General features: G+C 41.6%; 1 protein-coding gene across 3 annotated transcripts in view; it reads right to left on the reverse strand.

Annotated features, from left to right (window-relative positions):
• Positions 1 to 17,269: 17,269 nt before the first annotated feature.
• The window catches only part of DGKI (diacylglycerol kinase iota), a 249,460-nt gene continuing 242,853 nt past the window's right edge, over positions 17,270 to 23,876 (reverse strand). For 2 of the 3 annotated variants that reach the window (XM_090287561.1, XM_090287559.1), the window contains 2 exons: positions 23,048 to 23,147; positions 17,270 to 19,827 (listed from right to left, as the gene is read on the reverse strand). In XM_090287561.1, the coding sequence (XP_090143687.1) occupies positions 19,711 to 19,827; positions 23,048 to 23,147 (217 nt within the window). In that variant the 3' untranslated portion in view covers positions 17,270 to 19,710. The remainder of the gene's footprint in view (positions 19,828 to 23,047; positions 23,148 to 23,876) is intronic. The other variant, XM_090287560.1, reaches the window with a different exon arrangement.

Consider the following 23,876-nt stretch of genomic DNA (forward strand, 5'->3'; position numbering starts at 1 on the left):
GTGTTGACTACAACGTCAAACCGCCTTAGGGACTCCGGCTCCGGATTTTCTGTCGGGGTTTACTCCCTTAGCCTTTCCCCTGAAGAGGTATGCCGCAAGGCAGCGGAGGTTTTTTGGAATCAGAGTTTTCCTTCTCTGATGTGCCCTGACTGGAAGATCGAACCAGCGACACTTAGCTCGCAGGCCGACGCTCAATCCACTGAGCCAAACCAGCCAGGGCTGGTTTGAAAGCGTAAGATATATTCCCAATAAGTCATACTAATGCCTCTCTTAGCCAAATATGTTATCTCTAGCAGTGGCCCCCAGATGTGGGGTGTGGCCAAATGTTACTAAAGAAGCAATAGAATATACATTTAAAGAAGATTCATTTTTCTTAACCAGCCAATCATAAACCTCATTTTGACAAATTTTCTAAAACCCCACGGGTCTGTGTTTTGCCAGAAGCCAGTAATGGGAAGCCCATCAGTCTTTCCCCATGAGCCCCACTCCCAGCACCAGATTTATCCATAAGAAAGGCAAGGTTTGGGGTTCCTATTTGTTTTTTCCTGTTTTATTTTTATTTTTATTTTTAATTTACCAGTTGGCTTAGAACTTGAACAGTAAGTTTGTGTGTTATTTATGTTATAAACAGCTTGTGCATATAATTTCTTCTCTTTCATGCAATAGCTACTTGCTTTATACCAGCGCTTCCCTCACCCCTATTATTAGCGCCACTGTGTTCTCTGAGGTAAATATATAACCATAGGGTATGTTTATTAGCATGTACTGTGTTCTTTGATGTGGACATGACCATGGACCTGAAGGCCTTAGGTTCACATTAGCGGACAAAGTACAATAATGAAAACAAAACCACATTAACTTAGCACGTTCCTGGTGTGGTTAGCAGGGGGCTCTCCCATGGAAGTGGTAGGGACCACTGGAGTCAAGTACTAGAAGAGTAAGATTTGAATCTAGTTCTAGTTTAACTTTTCTGGATTCCAATTTTGTTTTACTTTTTACAAGGGAGAGTTAAAAATACAAACAAATAGTTTCTGAGGACTCTCCAACTCCTTAATTCTATGATTCTCTCGTATAGTCCTAGCCACTCCTTTGCTACAAACTAATTCTTGATTGGGCTAAAAAAAGATGCTATTTAACATTTTCTCCTCCTGCTCCCGACAACATAGGGAACGGATCACAAGTGACCAAGCCGATTAGGCCATTTCTTTTCAGAGAGGGAACTTCCAATTCGACTATCTGTTACTCTGTTACAAACACTCAACACTAAGTCGCATTGATTTGCTCATGAATCCGCAGTTTCGTCATGGCTTGCCAGGCCTGTTCTACTCTGCCATCTGTGACTAGAACTTCCAAGATGTCCTTCAATGACACATCTGATGGATGCCTCATCCAGGGTGGCCACAGAGAGGGGCTGGCTAGACATCCTTCTCTCTCACGTACCTCTCCATGTGGCTAACTTAGGATTTGGCATTATGGTGCTGGGTTTGAAGGAGGAACCTACCAAAGGACAAGCCCCAATCTACAAGGGCCTATCAAACCACCCCTTGGTTTACACCAGCGAAGGTCCTATTAACGAAAGGACAAACCCAGAGTCCATATGGGAGGGGACAATGCAGGAAATCAATATCAGGAGACAGGGTTCATTGGGGCCAAAAATAACAGTCAACCAGAGACACCAGTATGAGATTACTGGTTCAGTAAATTCATACCGGTGACTTTACTGGAACGGCTTCTGACATAGCCTCCTGCAGTTGAGGTTTTTGTTCTTTGAAAATAAAAGTACAATAGAACTAATAAATCTCTGAGAGATTCATTTTCCTTGAGTGGACTTATTAAATCAAGCATCTAGCCCATTCTTCCACTACGAACCACATGGAAGATATTTAGTATTTGTTGCTCCTTACTTCTTTTCAGACAAGATAAATGGCATGGAAAATATGACCTGGGTTTGGGTTAGAGCTGGAGAATTCCATTTCTTCAGCATCACCCTTCCCTTGACAACCTAAGCAGCCATTTCGCATTTAGTGATTAAGTACGTCCTTGTTCTCCGAGGCTACTGCTAGCGGAGTTGAGAATCCCGCCCCTGATTGCCTCTGTCAGAGGAATGAGTGTTGCTGGCACACAGGGCAGCTGTAACCTCTTCCTGAGCAGCTCACTGAGCCAGCACGGACGGCTGCCATTGATTTTTCTATACAGATAATTGAAAACAGCTTGTACGCGATATGTCATACCCATCATCACTGACAATGAAAAGGCCTTAATTCATATGAATATATTACGGCCCCCGTTGCAAACCCTAAGATTGGGCTGAAGAAGCGTTTTTCCTTTCTGTGGAGATATGTGTGTGTGTGTGTGTGTGTGTGTGTGTGTAAAAGCTAAATTCAGAGGAGTCAGGCCAAACAATTTCAGAGCTGAGATGAAAAGTTATGGACAGAAGGTATTTAAAGAGAGACTTCAAGCAACGGCACTGGCCACAGAAACTGAAACGGAACCTTACGGGATGGACATTGAAGTACATATGGAATAGCACGCTAACTTACATATTGTCGGAAGTTTTCATGTCATAAAAGAACCTCTGAAAGTTTACTTCTGTACCATCTAAGTTTGGAAACCTGGTAACTCTCAGAAGAATGACGATAGTTTTAAAACAGGCACGTGGAGAATGAGAAAACTACCCCCAGACTTCAACACTAAATCGGTAACTCACGTCTTGCGTGCAATCATTTTGGAAGGAACGGCACAGTCGTTTCTCCTTAAATCAGCAGCACCCAGCCTGGTGGAACATGAAACTAGACTTTAGCTCAAGCTGATGACTTTTTTTTTTTTTTCATTGTAAGCTTTTGGGTATATTTATTCCACTTTTATCTCAGCCTCAGTTTTCAGAATGGTACCTTATTTATTACTATCAAACTCTGTATACCTTTCCTTATGAAGACATTTTCATAAGCTCCAGGGAAGTTTTAAAAAATCAAGGTCAGCTTAGGTTAGGACTCCAATGTCAGAGCCAAGAGGGTTAAATAAACTAAGTCATCCAAGGTGAGAGGCACCAAAGCCCTTTCTCTTTGCCTGTCTCCTGGCCCACAGGGCAGAGAACAGCGCTGGAAATAAAACCATTTCGTCACTGTGATCCCCCACCTATTTTCAGACACGTCATTTATGGAGCACTTACCACATGCGAGACATTGTTCTAAACATTTTTCTAGCCAGGATCTCATTTAACAACCACAACAAGTTCATCTGGTTGGCGGTGTTGTTTTCTGTATCTCTGATGAGGAAACTTAGGCCCGGAAAGAGAAAAAATGTTACACAACCAAGTTTGCCCCATTTGTAATCAACCCACTCAGGGGCTCTGCATACTGACTCAGGAAATGCCAAGAAGTGAAACCTCAAGGCCTAATTGGGTGGATCAGTGAAGAAGAAACATCCTTCCTCGTCATCAGAATCATACCCTCCATGTAGTTGTAACACATAAGAATTTTTCAGCATCTGTGCTCCGCGTAAGTCCTGGTCCTTTCCATGTGTATGAAACGGAGCTAGTTGTCTTTATGCCTTTGAAGTGATAGCCTGCAGAGTCAGAAATAGTGACCTGTGGCTCAATGCACCACTCTCTGAAAATAAGTATGTATAAAGGTCTCAAGGGTCGAAGCCACAAAAGGCTGTGGGATTGAAGCCATAGATACCTTATTAAAAAGACATTTTAGCCCTGGCTGGTATGGCTCAGTGGATTGAGTGATGGCTTGTGAACCAAAGGGTCACTGGTTCGATTCCCAGTCAGGGCATATGCCCGGGTTGTGGGCCCCAATTGAAGGCATGCAAGAGGCAGCCACACATTGATGTTATCTCTCCCTTTTTCTCCTTCCCTTCCCCTCTCTATAAATAAATAAATAAATAAATAAATAAATAAATAAATAAATAAAATGTTTTTAAAAGGCGTTAAAGAAAAAAAAGACATTTTGGAGCTTTGATTGGGTGGCTAACTTGGTTGGAGCATCGTCCCAAATATTGTGGGTTTGATTCTGGTTGGGGCACCTATGGAGGACAACCTATTGATGTTTTTCTCACTTCAATGTGTCTTTCTCTCTTGCTCTCTCACTCTCTCTCTCTCTCCCTCCCTCACTCCCTCCCTAAAGTCAGTAAATATACCTTTGGGTTAGGTTTTTAAAAGTATTGCATTTTTGAAAATGCCAACCATTTATAAATGCAATGGCAAATATTGCTCAAATAACATCCTTTGAAAATGGCTTTAGTGAAGGTCTCTAAAGTAAGGGCCTTGAATGGAGATAATTTTGAAGCTATTTTTAATCTTTATAATGAGTGTTCTATTAAAAGAACTTCAATAAAAATAAAGAAAATAAAATACAAAGGAATACATTTAACCAAGGATATAAAAGACCTGTACTTGGAAAATTATAAGACACTGAAGAAGGAAATTGAAAATGATACAAATAAATGGAAGCACATACCGTGTTCACGGATAGGAAGAAATAACATCATTAAATGCTCATACTACCCAAAGCAATTCATAGATTCAACACCATTTCTATCAAGATACCAATGGCGCATTTCACAGAACTGGAACAAATATTCCAAGAAATTATATAGAACCACAAAAGACCCTGAAGAGTCACAGTCATCTTGAGACAGAAGAACAAAGTTGGAGGAATCACACTACTTGACATCAAACTGTCTTACAAGGCCATAGTAATAAAACAGCATGGTGTTGGCATAAAAACAGACATCTAGAGAAATGAAACAGAATAGAAAGCCCAGAAGTAAACCCGCACCTTTATTTATGGTCAGTTAATATTTGACAAAAGAGACAAGAACATACAGTGAGACAATGAGAGTCTATGCAATGGATAGAACACTGGACAAATACATACGCAAACATGAAACTAGACCACCTTCTTATACCATAATGAGAATAAACTCAAAATGGATTGAAGACTTACATATTAGCCCTGGCTGGGTGGCTCAGTTGGTTGGTGCATCATCGACACACCAAAAGGTTGCAGGTTTGATTCCTGGTCAGGGCACATACCTAGGTTGTGGGTTCAATGCCCAATCAGGGAGCATATGGGATGCAACTGATTATTGTTTCTCTCTCACATTAATGTTTCTCTTGCTCTCTCTCTCTTCCTCTCTCTCTCTCTCAAAATAATAAACATACCCTTTGGTGAGGATTAAAAAAAACTAAAATGTTAGAATCCAAACCATAAAAATCCTAGTAGAAAACCTAGGCAGTAAAATCTCAGACATTGCTCATAGCAATATTTTTTCTTCTATATCTCCTTAGGCAAAGGAAACAAAAGAAAAAATAAACAAATGGGGCTACATCAAATTATTAATTTTTTGCACAGCAAAGGAAACCATCAACAAAATGAAAAGATGACACACTGAATGGGAGGACATATTCACCAATGATACATCAGATAAGGGGTCAATATCCAAAATTTATAAAGAACTAATAAAATTCAACACCAAAAAAAAAAAAAAACCCAAAACAAAACAAAACCCAAATAATCCAATTAAAAATGCAAAGGACCTGAATAGACATTTCTCCAAAGAAGACATACAGATGGCCAATAGACATATGAAAAGGTGCTCAATGTCACAATCATCAGGGAAATGCAAATTAAAACCACAATGAGACATCGCCTCACACCTGTCAGGATGGCCATCATCAATAAATCAACAAACAAGTGTTGGTGAGGATGCGGAGAAAAGGGAACCCTTGTGTGCCCTGTTGGTGGGAATACGGATTAGTACAGCCACTGTGGAAAGCAGTATGGAGGGAACTCAAAAAATTAAAAAAAAGATGTGCCTTATGACCTAGTGATTCTACTTTTGGGAATATATCCTAAGAATCCCAAAACACCAATTTAGAAGAATATATGCACCCCTATGTTTATAGCAGCATTATTTCCAATAGCTGAGATGTGCAAGCAGCTCAAGTGTCAGCAGATGAGTGGATTAAACCCTGTGGTATATTTTACACAATGGAAACTACTCAGCTCTGAAAAAGAAGACAATCTTACCCTTTGTGACAACATGGATGAATCTGGAGAACATTACACTAAGTAAAATAAGCCAGTCAGAGAAAGACAAGTACCGTATACAGCAGTCCCTCTCTATATCGCAGTTCACTTATCGCGGCCTCACTGTATTGTGGGATTTTTAAAAATATTATATTTAATTATTTATCGTGGATTTTTCGCCATATAGTGGGATTTTGCAGTACTGTACAGTAAATACTAAAATAAATGTATGTTTCCTACTTTGCGGATTTTCACCTATCACGGGGGGTCTAGAATGTAATACCCACAACGTGAGGGATCACTGTAATCTCACTTATATATGGAATCTAATGAACAAAATAAATTAACAAACAAGCCAGACACAGACTCACAGATACAGAGAACAGACTGACAGCTGTCAGAATGAAGGAGTGTCAGGGGACTGGGTGGAAAAAGTAAAGGGATTAAGCAAAAAAACAAACTCATAGATATAGGCAACAGTATAGAGAAGGAAAACTCTGACTTCAAAAAACCTCCGCTGCCTTGCGGCACACCTCTTCAGGGGAAAGGCTAAGGGAGTAAACCCCGACAGAAAATCCGGAGCCGGAGTCCCTAAGGCGGTTTGACGTTGTAGTCAACACCAGCAACTCCTGCGGCGCACCTGAAGCCAAGCTGTATTGACTCCGTCTTTCCCTTGGACCCTTCAGCTGCGAAGAGAGGGGGGGTCTGCTGCATGGGCAACAGCAGACCCTCCATATCACCCTGCCCAGGCTCTGTAGCTTCAGCTTCACTGGAGAGGACACTCCAGCGTCATCGCAAGATGTCGATTCAACACGGGAGGAGACAGATACCGTGTCACTCCCGAGTCGGACTGCACAGCCATTCTCGGCGGTGCAGATAGACTCTTAAGAAGCTACACCATCGTCTCCCGAGACGGACGGCTGCCAACAACAACAACAACATAATGAACAGCAGAGATAAGAGGTGAGAGCAGGTAAAAACAATTTTTTTAAAGATCTCTTCCAGAGAATCCCACCACTGGAAAGAAAAAAAGAAGACGTAGACCATCAGTTGTAGAATCTTGATGAGAAACCGGGGCCAAGGAAAGCAAAAAGCATACTCGGCTGCTCAGGAGGAGAGCTGAGGATGGAAGTCAGTGTATTGTTCTCTTCTGCCACAAATGTTGGTTTCATCCCAATAGCTCCTTCAGACGGATTCCCCAGCATTGAACACAGTACTACAATACAAGTTTCAGATGAGGAGTCCCTGAGCCTGGTGACCTCTCCCTGCCACTAGTTAGCTGTGTGATCTCCGGCAATGTTTTCCTTTCTTTGAGCCAGTTTTCATCTCTGCAAAATAAAGTTGTTGGACATGGTTTCTGGAGTCATCTTGCTACCATAGCATATGAGTCTGTGCTTTTAATCTATTTCTAAATGAACTTCTGGTTTTCACAAAGCACACGGGCCTTGTGAAAAATATTGTTGGAACCAGAACTCCTAAGACAGACAAACTCTAAGTAAAGGATAAAATAGACATTTTCAGACACGCAAGCACTGAGAATTTATTTCCCAAGTGCTGAGTCTTAATAAGCAATTTGTGGCTATATTCCAGTAAATCAAGAAACTAAGGAATGTGTGCATGTCAGGAAGTGATTAGACAAATGTGGAAGTCCAAAGAAGAAGTAGAAAAATAAAATAAAATAAACAGATGTACATAATTAAAGAATTTATTTAAAACGAAAAAATAGTCTAAAAAAGAAAATCATAAGATGATTATTGTACAATATGCCTAGGACATAATCCATCAGAATTAGAACCAGAAGCCAATAAACACTTAGAAGAATTCCTTGAGGAGAAAGAATAGAATGGGTTCCAAAAATGATTTAAGGAGCTAAATGATACTGGTAACATATTTTTTAAAAATTGTGTGTTTTATCTTTCAACAAGAACAAAGAAAGATAACCAACATCAAAGAAATTCATAAAGACTATCAAAGAGTCCAAATAGGAAGCAGAGCAATCAAAAAAACAAAAAAGTAAGAAAAGAGAAACTATTTGCTTCGATGACAGGAACATTGTTTCATCGTTCTTGAAAGGTACCAGAGGCAAATACAGTTGTCGCCCATTGTTTGCTTCTGTATACATTAACATGCCATGCCAATGAAACTCCATGTTCTTGGCTTTCAACCCTTAGAATAAAAAGTTGGCCAACATATAGAGCTTGTAATGTTGGTACAAGATAAAATGTAAAAGTTTACAGCTATGGCAGGGAATGAAGTTCACTGAAGTTGAGAAGTGGAAGAAAGAAGCAAAGGTGAGGATGTGCTGAGAGTCACACAAAGCCATCACAGTGATTAGCTCCGAGGCCGGAGAGGGAGAGAACACGGGGCTGCAGTGGGAAAACAGTGGATGCTAAGGGTCCCGCGTGGCTAGTGGCAACAGCCATTATTCCCAGCCTTGCGTGAGCTGCCCGTTGTTCCTTGTAAGCATCTTGGATGATTCTTTCTCCAGACTCCGGTGGTGTCTTCATATACATACATGTTTTATTGAATATTTATGGGGGTTCTGTGCAGATCTGCAGGGTTACTGCTTTGTGCACTTCTCTCTGATTCTCTGTAAGCTGTAGCTGCCTTGGTCTCCCCAACTCTCAGCTCTGTCTCCCCAACTCAAAGAATATACTAATCTCTGCCTCAATTTCCCCTCCCTGAGCCACTGCCTGGAAACTCGGAAGTCTGTGAAATAATCACTTTTTTTTTTAACCTGAGGTCTTAACGATTATTGTTTTACTACATATAAATGTTTTTATTTAGGTGGAAGGGAAAACCTGGCCTCTATTAGTCCATCTTGACAGCAGAACTCATTACAAAAAAAGTCTGCCTTATCAGCGATCCCTTTGAGTTTGTGCTGTCTCTGACGGCCAACTCTTCGCTTACCTCCTGGTTTTGAAAACCTAATTTAACCACCATTAAGCACGGTATTCACTCCAATCATATCTAGCAGCCAGTAAAAGAAGAAAAGAAACTAATTATATTTCTTATTTTTTATTCTGTACATTTCCACACAATTCACAATACAGAAAAATTATCCAAAAAAGTAACTGTAACTAGTCGATTTCTTTTTCAGAGATTAGTTCAGTCTCCCAAATTAATTCCGTTGAAAATCTCTGTAGAGCAACACAGTGATCAAGATACTTTATATAAATAGGAAATGCAAGAAAATTAGGGAAAAATACTTTATGACTTTGTTACAAAAAACTCCATTCTTCCCTTCCCAACCCTACCCTTCCCACCCACCCTCCCTCCATTTCATATTATCTGGATCCCACTGTACCTGGAAAAAAAACTTCATCAGCCTATTGCCACAGCTGCTACTTTTTATTTTATGCACCTGCCAGCTGGCAGCTTTGCAAAATCATGGCTCTGGGATGTGATAGGGCAGAATCAGAAATTATGAAAGAGCCCTTTATAATGTGTCTGAAACTCTTTGTACAGATGTACCCTTTGGAGGCAGACTACCCACAGCCAAGGGTACTCTGGCTGGCCAGGAACCGTTTCTCACTCAGAAATCAAAGGGAAATACAGTCGTTCTTATGGAACTGCGGTGGTCCTCTCTATTCCTTTATTATTTCCAGGAATGGTTTTCCTCCTTTTCAATCAGCTATGGTCCATATCATATTCAGATGCATGGTTGCCCACTTAACTATTGGTAATTTACACAAGAAAGAGGCTAGCTCACCTTTACTAAGACTAAGTCAGACACTAACTGTTTCAAAGATGTGTTCTGCAAAATATTCTAATTTTATTAGGATATTTTGTGTATTAAAGTTTCAAATATCACTTCCCAGGGTGACAGAGGCCCCATACTTCCCAGCCCCCAATCAGGATGTTAGCATCAATCCAGCTTCTAGTTGCATCAGAAATTATTCATGTGATCAGAGCCTCAGTCCAACAAATGGAGGAGGTGAGGCAGCGAATGAAAATCTGTATTGTTAATGAAACCCAAAAGGTCAGGAACCATTTGTATTCATTACACAAGGTGCAGTTAAATAACAAAGCTAGAATGTGTCTTAAAAGTGATAACTTTTGCCAACATAGTTGAGAGAATCACCCATACATTTTTTTAAAAATAGGGTAACCAGTTTAGGGTTGTCTTCTGTTCATTTTTCTAAATAATGACAATTTGTAAACATTTCCTATCTTTCTAATATTTAAAGAAGAAAGGTTATATGTGAACCCTGCAATCAGAAAGTCAGATAGTCTTTGAATTTGTTAAGATTGAACATAGTTGGATTTGAGAAGAACTCCCTACATTGTCCTTATTTTTCTCACATTTAATTATAGACCAACACCAGTCTGTGGACAGGTCCAACTTCCTATGAGGATTTGAAAGTCTTTTTAAAAAAGCAACCCAGTCCTTCAGACAGTTCTGTTAGAAAATTCTATTAGTGGAGCCCTGTTTTCCCCTTAAATTCCACAGGTAATCTACTTAGTCTAAACTGCATATATTAAAATTTTCATGATGATCCCCTCCCTTGAAACCAATCTGATTGAGTTCAGTCTTTTTCTGTAGCTCCTGAATTTGCTTGTCATGAGGATCAAAGGTGGCTGAGGGCATATATTATTTATTTGTGAGTTACCATGGTAATTTGGGTTAAGACCAGAGCCTTATTATTCGACTACTCTTGAGAATCTTTTTTCCTTTCCCCATCACTCTGCTCTTCCTTCACCTTTCCAAGTGAGGGACAAGGAGTGGCGTGAAGGGGGAGGGGTGGGAGCAGCTCCCTAAGCGATACCCCAGGTATGGGCCCACTTCCTCAGACTTTCTCAAGACCAACTCCCTCCCTGTCTGGCTGACTTGAAATGTAAGACTCAGGCCTAGTTATCGTGGAAGGAAAGAAGGGCAGTGAAAACTGTAGGCCCCTTAAACAGAAACGTGATAGACCCACTAGTCTGGCCAGATGAGGTTAAGCCCTATTGAGGGCAATAAGTTACAGAAACTGCCTCCATGACAGCTTTTTTATCAGAAAATATAGAGGTCTTCTGCTCCTTCTCCAAGTCCCAATCCCAGCTGCACACTCCAGATGACAAATGGGTAGAAAGGAAAGGAAAATGAACGGCGGGTCCTTCGTTTTCCCTTTCATTCTTGAACTTGTGAGTCTTTGGACTTAGTAGAAACATATCTTATTCAGGAGATTAGGGAACTGGTTGGCAATGAACAAAGTGTGTGTGTGTGTGTGTGTGTGTGTGTGTGTGTGTAAACAAATCAAATTGCTTTAGGATCATGAAGTACCTGCTTCTAAATGACCTGGAATATATTTACGATGACTGGTGTTTTTATAAAAACACTTTCATTGCCATCCTGAGAAAGCGGGGTGGGGGGCTCTAACTGAGTTCCGTTTCAACCTAAAGTCAGAGAAATCTAAACCTGGAATATGTCACAGGAGTCTGTTAGTTCAAGCTCCCTTACAATTAAGGAATTGCTTTTACATGATCCCCAGTTCAGTTCCATTTTCACTTAAATACTTGAAGAAATATTAGCTGTGATATGTTCTCTTTGTTTTTTAGAAAGTCCAATCCATTTTATGTGTGTGTGTGTGTGTGTGGGTGTATTGTTTAGGAAAATAATAAATCCTTCCATGCCTGGTCTCTCTGTCCTGGTTTTAGTCTGCAAATCATCTGCCCTACGGAGCTTGAAAGTAACAATCCTCCTTAACCCGCATCCTCCAAACATTCCTGTTCTTGATCCAATTGTGACTCCCTTCCACATCAGACATTCCTCTGGCACACATTCTCCAATCGGTCCAGAGAGAAGAAGCCTTGTGCCGTGTGAGATTCAGAATGGAAGAAGATCTCAGGCCTGTTTGTTCTCTCCCCGTCAAGTGCAGTGCAACATAGCCTCTGCGTGTGTGATTATGTATGACGCGCTGAGGTTTGCAAACCCGGCCACAGGCTTAGAGCTCTGGAATCTCGAATGGCAAGACCATTTCAACACTTTCGGGTGCAGCATAAGGAAACAGTATCGCTTCAATAGTGACCTCCAAGGAGAGAAAACGGTACAGTAGGCCCTTGCTAAGCGTGATCAGTGACATATAATGAAAGCAATTTTCCATAGATTAATTAAGTGAATTAAATTTATGGCATCTCATCAACATTTTAACAAAACAATCTTGAAACAAACAACGTTATTCGAGGACCTGCTGTACTAAGATTTTTAAATACTGAGAATCACAACGTAGGAAAGCCAGTGAGTCACTCTCCATGTTAATATCTTCTCATGAAATCCACCCTGGTACCAAAACACATGACCTTTTTTTTTCCTTTGAAATATGTCCAAGACGGTAAGCCAGTGACAGTTAATGCTCTTGAGTTTGTAACTTCTCATTCTCGGTTCTAACCAATTCTTACTGTGGGATCAAAGGTAAATGTTTTTCTAATTAACCAAAATCTGAATGATTGATGTAAAACAATATTGAAGACAATGGTGGAAAATTATTTACTCAGAAAATATCTATTGCAGGCATGTTAGTCTATAATGTCTAAAGATAATAGCCTGGCTGGAATTCTACCAATTACTATACAGATCTGTGCAAGTTGAATTCACTGCTCTGATATTCCATTTATTCATCCAAAATGTATTATCAGCATTATCCACCTCATGAGTTAGTATTAAAAACCCAAAGTGTCAAAAAACACAACAAAATGCTAAAACACTGACATTTTTTAAATTACTGAAATTGTTATAACAAAGAGTACAGCCTGGAGTCATTTAAGCTATGTTCTATTGAAAATTATATGTGTTTCACTTAAAGATTGAGAAGAAACAAGATCGTTCCAATTATTCCCACCACCAAAGGCTCCCATTGCAGATGCCATTTGGCTGAAAATATTGAAACTTTGGAAAATGGGGAAAACCCAGAATCATCACTTTCTCATTTCTATGGGTAAGCTACCCCTTGTGATTAGCTTGCCAGTAGCAGAAGCCAAGGCGTTTTCCATGATTGCCTTTCATGTACGTGGACTTGGCTTCCAAATGTCTGTTAGGCTGAATTTTCTTCTGTGGTTGCATTAGATTACATTTAATTCTAAGAATATCAAATCGCAGCACGTTTTTTTTTTTTTTTTTTTTTTTTTTTTTTGTATTAGACAGACAGTAAAACAGATTTCTAATAGGAATTACTTAAGAATGCCTAAGAACGAACATTCATCAAAATGCATAATGCTCCAGAGGTATTTTTGAGTATGCCGTACATCTGAGTATACTTTCTTTTCAATAGTTCTTACCGTTATGCATAGTTGGTTTAAAGATGTTTTAAATTATAACTAACGGTCATTGTCCCCAAGATTTCAGAGACTCTCACTTACAAAGCGATGTTTCAAAGATTAAAAGTCAAGATGTTCATAAATTTTTCAAATGAAATCCTGCCATTCCACAAAGTCATTTTAAAAGAAAAACTTAAAAACTCAGAGAACCTAATTCCAGCCCTCTCAGGTCACAGGTCTCTAGTCACAACATCTCTCAAGGGGTGTGTGTGTGTGTGTGTGTGTGTGTGTGTGTGTGTGTGTGTGTGTGTGTGTGTGTGTGTGTGTGTGTGTGTGTGTGTGTGTGTGTGTCCTGTTTAACCCTTTGAGTGCCAACGTCGTTGTGTGAGCGATGCTGACAAATTTTTCCAAAAGTGCCAGCGTTGTTCCCAGCGACTCTTTTTTCGATGGCTATCAATGTAAATAACAATGGAATGAATAATAATGTTTTACAGACATTTTTCATAAACTCTGCATTTCTCAGCAAAATAGCTTGGCATTTCTCACATGAATTTTAGCAATTACACATGGCACACAAAGGGTTAAATACTATCAGTGGCCGAAATTTTATAGCTCTGCCAGGGTGCCTACTCCACTCTTTGACGATATTTATATTTCATCTTCTTTATATTTAACCAAACCCACTGCAAATATTTCCTATGGTTTCTAGTGATGTCCTTGAGATATAGGATAAGTTAAGTGATTGTTAGCTTTCATTTTAGTAGTGTTTCTACGTTACCATCTTAAAGTCTTGGTTTCATATATAATTTTAAGAACAGTACCAAGACTTTGAGGAAAAGGAAATGCAAAATATCATTAGTCCTCTTGCATATTCATATTCTCCTTTCATAGTTCCTGGAAGTAAAACATTGCTGGCTACAGAGTGACCTGCATCATAAAGCCCTGGCTGAGCAACCCCCCTCCCTTGCTCACAGCCAGAGGAACCGGGGTTTCTCCTGCACAGAACTTCGCACAATGGAATTTGTCTTTTCTCCTAAGCTGTCAGCTCCATGAGGTCAATAATTTTGTTTCCTGTATTCATTATGTCCTTAGTATGGTGCCTGCATCAGAGTAAATTGTGTATTGAAAATAAATGACTAAATACAAAAGCATGTGACTGGTTCACAAACATGATTGTATGTAGAATGATTGAATAACTGAACATATATATATATACACACACACACACATACCCTGGAATCGTCCACTATGAGGATACCATCCAATATTCAGATCTCTACTTTAAAATATAATGCTTCCACAGTTTTAGAATTTTTTTTTCTTGCTTCCTTTTGGGACCAGTTCAATGACTCAGTATCCTGGGTGAGCAGGTTGCCCAGGGCACAACATCTTGCTTAGTTCCTGTCTTCAGGTTTCTCACTAAACTATGGGAGACAGCCTAAAATCCACAGACCGCCACACGGCTGTAACACATATATAATCCGGTCACGCAGGTGACTTCTAGGGCACACATTATTGATATCGTTTGATGTGGAAGAAGCTTTCATGACTGTGGACTCCCCTGCCCCCCTGGTGTGACTAAGACAGACATTTGCTAAACCTCTCTGGCAGATTGCTTCTCAGAGAAAGGCTTGCTGGAGCTCTGTAAGCTGATCAAGGTCAGTGGACACGTATTTGTCCTTCGGGCAAAATGGATAAAAATGGATATTTGTCCCAGAGGGTAATTTCATTTTGATCCATTTTGAGTATAATAGCTGAGGACGATTTTGTATCTGCATGAAAAGAAAATGACTGGAGGTAGAGGCAGTGAGTCCAGGACGAGGACCGTGGACAGGGTCAGACAATCAGAGGGGCCAGAGATGAATGATGACGAAGTCCCAGAAAAGGGATGATGCTGCCAAGGGTCAATCTGGGAGGCCTGGCAGAGAAAAAAGCTGCAAGACTCACAAACCAGCTGAGTATGCAATTCAGAGAATGAAAAAGTAGGCTCAGAGATGGTTCTATAAAACCTGGAATATTTTATACTATATAAACAAATGTTTAAGATTAGTTAGAAAAGTCTCTCATTTAATGCATGTTCTACTTTTTTTTTTCTAAAATGAAAATCCATTTAAGTAGAGCAATGAGTAGTTTTAGTTGATGGTTATGATGAGCCATTTTAACAACGATCCATTTTACTTTTAAATAGCATAATTGCATGAAATATCATGCTGTTTCAGTGATCTCATTAGCTACTCCGACTGGAAGGAAGCCAAGCTACTCCGACCTCAGCCCACATCCGAGTTACTACACTTTCCTAGCAACAGCTCACCCTGATGAAATACCATTGGGCAACCTATTGAGGGCTGGTCCTAGAAAGTCAGCTTTGGGAAGAGTGTATATAAGCATCACACAGAAAGAAACCCTCCACTTGAGATCCAAACAAGTCTCTGGGCTCAGGTAGGGGTCATGTTTCATGGACAGTAACATAAGTGACCACAAAACCTCTTGGTCATGGATTTCATGGCACTAGCAAATGCCATGTGCAACAGAAGTGGTGTGAGTAACAGAGCTAAGCTTAGTAACAGTAGAAACAGCAATGAATACATGGAAATTCTCTCTTACCTTTCTTGGCCTGTGGGTGTTAACTAGACATATGCAGATGACTAGCATGCTTCTAAAATGTTTTCTCTTCGTTAAACCTATTCAATCTCTGTGTGTATGGTATATACACACACATATATATACAAATAAATACATTTCTGTGGGGGCGGTGGCATAGGCACAGAGTATTTCTGACATGACATACAGGCAGCAATGTTTATATGTTTATCAGGTTAACATTATTGATCTCCAGAAAGTGGGATGAGGACACTGCATAGCACAGAGGAACACCTTGACCTGGCATGTGATACTCACCTATGGTCTTAGAACTTTTTATAAAAAGCAGGTTCTACTTTTATAACTTAAAAAAATCTAAATATTTTAAATAAAGTTGGCATGTAAATAATAAAGTTGCTGCCCCACATTCTTGAAGACACGGATCTTTTGAGAATCTAGTAAATAAATTTCAGAAACCCTTCAGCAAAGAATCTGTCACTGGGTCCAGGTGAAAATTAACTACCTGCAGAGCACCTTTCAATGCAGGCAGATCTGCCCAAGCACTAAAACCAGCTCATATGAAAAGATGGGGGGCTTCTGGGGATGCGAGGTTTCCCATCAGTCATCGCTAATTTCAGGACTGTTTCAGCGAAATTCTGTTTCAGAAATTGCATCTGTTTTAGGCTGTAACCTCTATGGAGGTAACCAGAACTCTCAAAGTGCAATTCCCAGCCGTGGTTTTGTTTCCTTCTTGGCTTCTGTGCTGTACCACGTCCTTGAACGTGATAAGGCACAGCTTAACTGGGTTCTGTTTCATTAATTGTATAAAACTGGAATAGAAGGCTTCAAACATGACTACCTTTAAAGTTATATCATGTTGTCTTTTAATAACACTCCATTCCTCATCCCTCTATCAGTCCGATCTAAAAATGGTATCCCAGAGCAGACAGGGCCCCAACGCTAAGGGCTCCTCTGAGCCAAACAGAAAGGAATGTCAGCTGAGCCAGCCGCTCTGCAGTAGTCTCAGTAGGTTTTGTAGAAAACGATATTTCTCCTGGTATATAGTTTTATGTGTTTTAAATGAAAGTTATGTCGGTTTTCAGGCTGGGGCCAGACCAGTTGTGTCTATACTTCCCGAGGGCCGGTTAAAAGCGGGTACTATCTAGCAAAGCTGAGCTGAAAACCCCTGCAGCATATGGTCTTAGCCTGTCTAAAGCCCAGGACTGTCACATGCAATGATCAATTAAAAAATAAAATGCTACAGGAAGTAGATGTAATGTTGAAGCCATTAAATATGTAACTGTTTTTTGCTCATTTTTGATTTTTTTTTTTGAAAGCCCAAATCCTGGGGGTGTTTGCTTTTTAAAGAGGTATTTGCCTTGGTCGTATATTGCTCTCCATCAATAACACAGGACTCTACGACTTATTTATTTATTTTGTTGGTGTTGAACAATTTCCAAATGTTCCAAGACCCTTACAGCCGTCAGTACGTCATCTATTTTCATTCCAGGGGATTTACTTGTGACTTCGGTGGGAGCTATTTGAATTGGCCCACAGCCACCTGTACCCTAAGTTTTCTCTGAGCTGCTTTGAAGCACCCCAGAGAAATCCAAGAAGGTAGGTGGTGAAAATAGTTCTTCCTCCCAGCAATGGCCGCTGGGTAACTGTCTGCTCGCCTAAGAGTTTGACTCGGTATAGGGGATGGAAGGCACCATTCAAAGCCAGATTTCAGTCTGTTTTAAGGATTATATTTCTGTCATCACAACATCTCCTTGACAGTCCCACCAATTGTAAAACTCCCAGCAGAAGCCCAGTGATTAAATTCTCCGGGAGCCTTATTTTTTCCAGCTTTTCTGGAACCAATCTACTGCAGTCCCTCCTCCCCTTGCCAGAAAACCCAAACGATAGTTCCATTGCTAAGGCCGATCTGTGGAAAGGGGGGACTCACATCCAACCCTCCCTCCCAGAGTGGAAAATAATGCCGGCCATTTGATTTTCAAACGACTAAGGAGAGACTCGAGGCCCATCCGCTGAGAGGCTGTTCCCACTGAAGAGTATATCGTATCTGTACTTTCATAATGATATGTGATCCAGATGTGATTCAGATAAGCAACGCATCACCACTGGATCTTTAAATTAAATGTAGAGAAGCAATCATTTATGCTCACATGCAGAAACAGTAAGGAAGCATGTTGCTTACGTCTAGGAGCAAAATGGAGAAAAGCTCTGAAAACAGATATTTCATTCAAAGCAAACCCCTTGATCACCACTTTCATTTCTGACTTACATCCCAGTCACATAGACATTTTCACCAGAAGTTAGAAGACCTTTTCTCCTAATATTTTAATGATCACAGAGTCCCTAAGAGGGGCACCTATAAGTACTGACTGATCTGTGGCAGGATTAGGTGTTACCATCCCACTGTGAGAGAGACATTCCTGGCTGGGCTCCCACAGTGCTTTGCACTAAGAGCTTTCTGACAGAAGAAAATAGAGAAAATAATATATTAGATTACCCTGTACATGTAAATGGGGCTTGAGTGCTATCAGGTATGACCGTGGGACCTGACAAGGAATAGGTGAGGCATCCATCAGAAAGGGTCACACGTCTTGAATATCGGCAGTGAAACTCACACAGCGAGGCTTTGTCCTTGGGACAGGGTGTACTTGGGGTAATGAAAACCAAAAACTTAGGAGGAAAACCGAAAATGGCCCTCCCCCACACCACTGTACCCGAGAGTCAGTACTCATTAGCCCCTGTGCAACATTCCAGCGACTGTTTTCTTACTTGAGTTTCTTTGACATATGTTGCTACTTTTGCTTCTGCTGTTTTATTTCAAGTCCATTTGCCTGCTTTCCATTATCACTCAAAAAAAAAGTCTCGAAGTAAACGCTGGCATAGAGCTCTGTTTCCTGTAACCACAGTTCCCACACGTGGTTTTCTGCTCTGCAGTTGAAATAGCACTTGGGTTGAGCTCTTCTGCAAACTAGCCGTGGGCCTCCGCTGAATCCATTGCTCATCTCAATTGCAGCAAAAGGCAAAGATGGCTACACAGGCAGTACGGAGCTGTACAAACAGCCCAAGCTGAACCTGCCCTTTGTGGCCGTGGGCAATAGCCCCGCAACCAGGGCCAACTCCTGGGTTACCTCTCTGCAGTCCCTCTGAGAACAGGCAACTCCCGCGCCACCTCACTGTACCTCAGAGGTACAATGCACAAGTTGACATTACCCATGTGGCACCTCCCAGCTCCTAGATGATGGAAAGGGACTGGGGAGGGAGGAGAGACATGCAAAAACCATCACTAATTGTTCTGGTATGTTTAGTCTTGGCGATGGAAGGGGTTGAAGAGTTATAATTCTGCAGAACATCCAGAGGGTTTTCAAAGACCTTCAGACAGGCCTGTGGTCTTCAAAGACTGAAGGTAAAGAGAAGAGATCATACCTCATTTTGTCAATTGATGGGTAGTCATAGGAGAGCCATGTGGTACAGGGGAAGATGGATGAATGCATGGGGGGAGAGGGAGCAGTGCCATTTATACGAACATCCTTTGAATCTTTAAAATAAATGATACAGGTGGACACAGTTCATGCTACTTGCTGGAAGCGATAAGAATCAAAGTTTGTGGAACTCGTACTCCACAAATCTCCAGGTATCCTGCCTCTCGCCCTTTGTGGGCTATCCTGTTTTGTTGTACGCCTTGGTAGCCCTTAAAAACTGGTGGCACGGTCCCAGATAGACTCTTGCAGGAGAGAGACAGATTTATGGATTCCATCAGCTTCTGCCAGGGGAGCTGCCCGATCGCCATGTGGGCACGGATGATATGCTCGCTCAGGTCCTCTTTGTCCATTTATCAGGGTCAAACAGTAGTCTCCAGGTCTTCATGGCCAATGATCTTATAGTTCTGACGGCTTTCTAGGTAAGCAGCCAAATCAGGGTCCCCTGCCTGCTGAGCTCTGTCTTGAGGTGTCTTACCCTGTAGGTAAAAGTGAAAAAGGAAAGAAACACAAACACTTAGGATGAGATTTTGTTAAAGATCCACAGAGATACTCAAAAGTCACTCACTAATCAGGGGCTTTCCATGTTTACTGTTTTAGAGTTCACGAGACACTTTCCCATCTATTACCTGATAGCAGCGTCCCGTGGAACATGGCAGATGGGTAAGTTCAAGAGAAAGGAACCAACACTTTTGACAGGTGGGGTTTCCTCTAAAGAAACGGAGAATTGTGTAGTCTAACTGAGTGCACAGCAGGAACGGTAGCACAGTGAGTTTTGGAACCCAGATCCTCTGGGGAAGGAGGCGGATAGAAATCACTGAGTAGATAAATAGGAAAGCAAGTCATCGACTCCTAGTTTGGGGCTCTCTCTTATACTTATTCGGGGAAGCACCAAGCAGATTCCGAGAGGACGCGTTGGTCATAACAATCTAAAAGGGTTTCTCTGCTGGTTTCAAAGACTTCAATTAAGTTCTCCCTAATTTAGAGCATTCTCCTCTCTCCAAAAAGTGAGTCAATTTCTGACTATAAAAGTGATGGATGTTGATTAAAGAAATCTTGGGAAAGTAGAAAAGCATAAAGAAGAAAATAAGAATATAATCCACTACACTAAGATATCCATTGTTAACCTTCTATAGAGTAGCTATTTTTCTTTCTTTATAGCTCTATACATAGTTATTTTAATCAAAATAAACCCATGCTTTGCTTAGATGCTGTTATATAACACGCTTTTTTGCTGAATAATACATCCAACTATTTTGTCACTAAATATTCTTCTGCATCATTTTAAATAATTATATAATGTCTTGCAGCCTATTCTAATGCTATATGTTTTTATACACACACACACACACAGAGGCATGCACACATGATAATTTTGAAATGCGGCCAATTAATAGAAATCAGCAATAAAAGGAGGGAAGATTATTTTCTTTTGAATGCCTATTGATATTACTTAATACTCCTTGAAACTGTTCTTTTTGTTCAATAACAGTTTTATCTATCTAAGTAAGTGGTATTATGTTCTAAGGACAAGAGAGAGGCATGACATTGTACTAAGGAAAGAGCTCTCTGTATAAATGCACACAAGTTGATAGTGTCATCTGTCACAGCTCAGCTATCACAATGGATAGTGTCAACCTCAATTAAGTCTGTTCCTAGTGGCCTCCAGGGGTATGTCGGGCAGGGGATCAAAAGGAAATAACAGTGGCTCTGGACTCTTTCTAAAAGTTTAGTTTAGTTGGGATTTAACATTCATCCACTAGCTTAAAGTTATGGTAACAACTTTATTCAACTTGTTTATAGTATTAATAGATTATCTTGTCTTTACTTCAACATTAATGAGGTTGGAATTCCTATAACTTCTGAATATTCAGGGGGGATGGTTAGGGTGGGACTTTGAGCTATTTTTAAGGAACTATTCTCTACTAAGAGAAATTCTCAAGATATTGCTTCTCCCCCCCCCCCCGCGCAAAAAAATCCAGAAGATTCAGTCATAATAATCATATCTGATGCTTTCACCTAACACCAAATTCCAAAATGGAAAAACAAAGGATGCCTGGAAAGGATAAAGCATGCCTATAATACTTCATAGGGCAAGATCTCTAGAACATAATGTTGGGTGAAAACTTAAGTCATACAATAGCATGTAGAGTATGACTTTACCTATTTAAGAAAATGAGAGAGAAAAATAGACATAACCATAAAAATAATAAAGTTGTTTGTGTTTTGGGAAAAAAGCACACACACGCATAACACAGAACAGGAAGAAATCTCAAGGAACATTGAGCCCATTAATCTGATACAAAAACGTAGAAAGAAAAAAAAGAGCGATTTGCTCAGGGGCCCCGTCTCCTTCCCAGTCTTGTTTGTCCTTCTATTTCTTGGTGCTCATCGCTTTCTTTTTATGATCTGAGTTGAGCATAAGACTAGTCTTTTGTGTGGTAAGCAAAGCCGACTCGACCTCAGATCACGGGCTCCACTGATCCCGCCCACACGGCTTGTGTTTCTCGTTGAGGTTACATGTCAAAGCATTAGCGTGCAAAGAGAAGCTGGGAAGAATACCGCACTGAGCAATTACCTACCATTTGAAATTGTATCCCTAATTAGCTAACCAGACAGGTAACAGACCAGCTTAATGTGTTTGAAGTCTAGGGAGGCAACCGGGAACCCCAGTCAGAGAGCAAGGACGTGGGAAGTCGCGGGGGAAGTGGAGAATTACGCACTGTGACGCGGAACTGGCTCAGAAGGCAAAGAGGTCACCCAAGAAAGTAATTTCCCAGCATGCACTGCAGCATAAGGAAACCCCAGGGAAAAACTGCATCTACATAGACGCTCATCACTTAAACAAGGCTAATGAGGCTTAAGTCTTTATCAGGCTTCTATGTCACTGGTCTGTGTTTCTTGGCTACATTCACTGGTCCCAAACTTAGGTTCCTCGCTATCTGCTGAATGAAGTCCTCATCTACACATACAGATTAAAAGTCTTCTCTGCCACCTTCTGCAGTTGAGTGACTTGTGTTGTCTCAGAGTCTCCCTGGGGTGCTGGAAAATTGTCAGAGCTAACCAGGCCCCTCGGTGGGGTTGACCTGTGTTACCTCTGCTCTCTGCCATGGACTGCAGTCCTAGGTCAAAACTACTAAGCTGCAGCTCCTCCTTTACTCCAGCTTTCAACCCTCTCCTTGGGTGCTCTCTGTAAACTGGAACCACTCCTGGGGCAGCCTGCCCTCCCCTCCTGGAAGTGATTGGACGTCACTTGGACACCCGTATGTGGAGCCTCCTAGGCCACAGATTTTAAGCTACACTGGACTAAGCAGATGTAGGATAAATCCCACAGGGTCTTCTCTTAGGCCAGGCCGATGTCTTTGAACATAACCCTGACCCCTCTCTTGGGTCTTTGAGCCTCATCTCCCTGCTACTTGGCTGTTGTCGTGCGGCAGGAGGAGAACCCCATATCCCAAGGCCAGCATGTTCGTTCAGAGGTTTATAAAGCCCCATAGGCAAGCACACACCCTCCCTTTGTGCTTATACATTTAAACTGCAGTTTTTCTAAATGAAGCACTTTATTTTTTCCTCCTTTTTCCAAAGCCCCGGCACTTCCATAAGCACAGAAAGGATGCCTTGGCTGCGGGCACAAGCAAAGGAGACGGTGCCTGCGATCTGGCCCCGGGGGTGGATGTTTGCGCTCGCTCATCAAGTTACCTTGGAGTCTGTCTTTCTCAGAGATGCTCCCGCGTCCACCAGAAGCTGGCACACAGCCCGGTTCCGCTGGCAGGCAGCCTTGTGCAGTGCGGTCTCACCCCTAAATCAAAGACGAAATGGAAACCACCCATAAAGGGGCAGGGGTGGGGGTGGAGGCTGCCGGGAGGGGTGAGGGTACATCCTACCCCTGCGGCTGATGCTCTGTGTTCCTCAGCCTCTTTCTCTACCTGCAGCTGAGACCTTGGCTGCAGGCAGGGCCCATGTTGGGGAAGGTGGAAGTGGGGCGGGGGGGGGGGGGGGGCTAAGAATGCCTGGAGTTAGTCATCAAGGAAGCCACAATATCTGACTTCAGCCTCTTTTTTAAACAGTGTTGGTTAATTAGGATGAGTGATTTCCTTTTCAACTACTAATGTTTGGTTTAGGTAAGACTCCATGGCTCCACTGGATGGGCTGATGCGTGTGGATGTGTGTGGACACCGTGAAGCAATTCTCTCCCTGGATACATCTGGGCGGAGTGTGGGGGACAGCAGATGAAGCACACAAGGAGCGGCGGTGGGGAACCACAGCCCTCAGACCCATCACACGGCGCCCAGTGCTCGGCAGACCACCACCTGGCCCTCCGAGGAAAAACTCCTGGGAACTCAACTTCAAAGGACCAGGCCTACTCTCGCTCTGGCCTACCTGCTGGATTCCATGCCAGGGGCAGGTGGAAGGGGAGGGGCAGCCACAGAGGACCTGGGACGCCCAGTGAGACACAGGCGGAGTTCAGGAACCAGACCAGAGCTGTCCCTGGTGGGTGGCAGGCCGGAGGCCAGCCTGTCAGTGTGGA

This window comes from Furipterus horrens, unplaced genomic scaffold (genome assembly GCF_987537825.1).
Source record: "Furipterus horrens unplaced genomic scaffold, mFurHor1.1.pri manual_scaffold_9, whole genome shotgun sequence".
Taxonomy (NCBI): Eukaryota; Metazoa; Chordata; class Mammalia; order Chiroptera; family Furipteridae; genus Furipterus; species Furipterus horrens.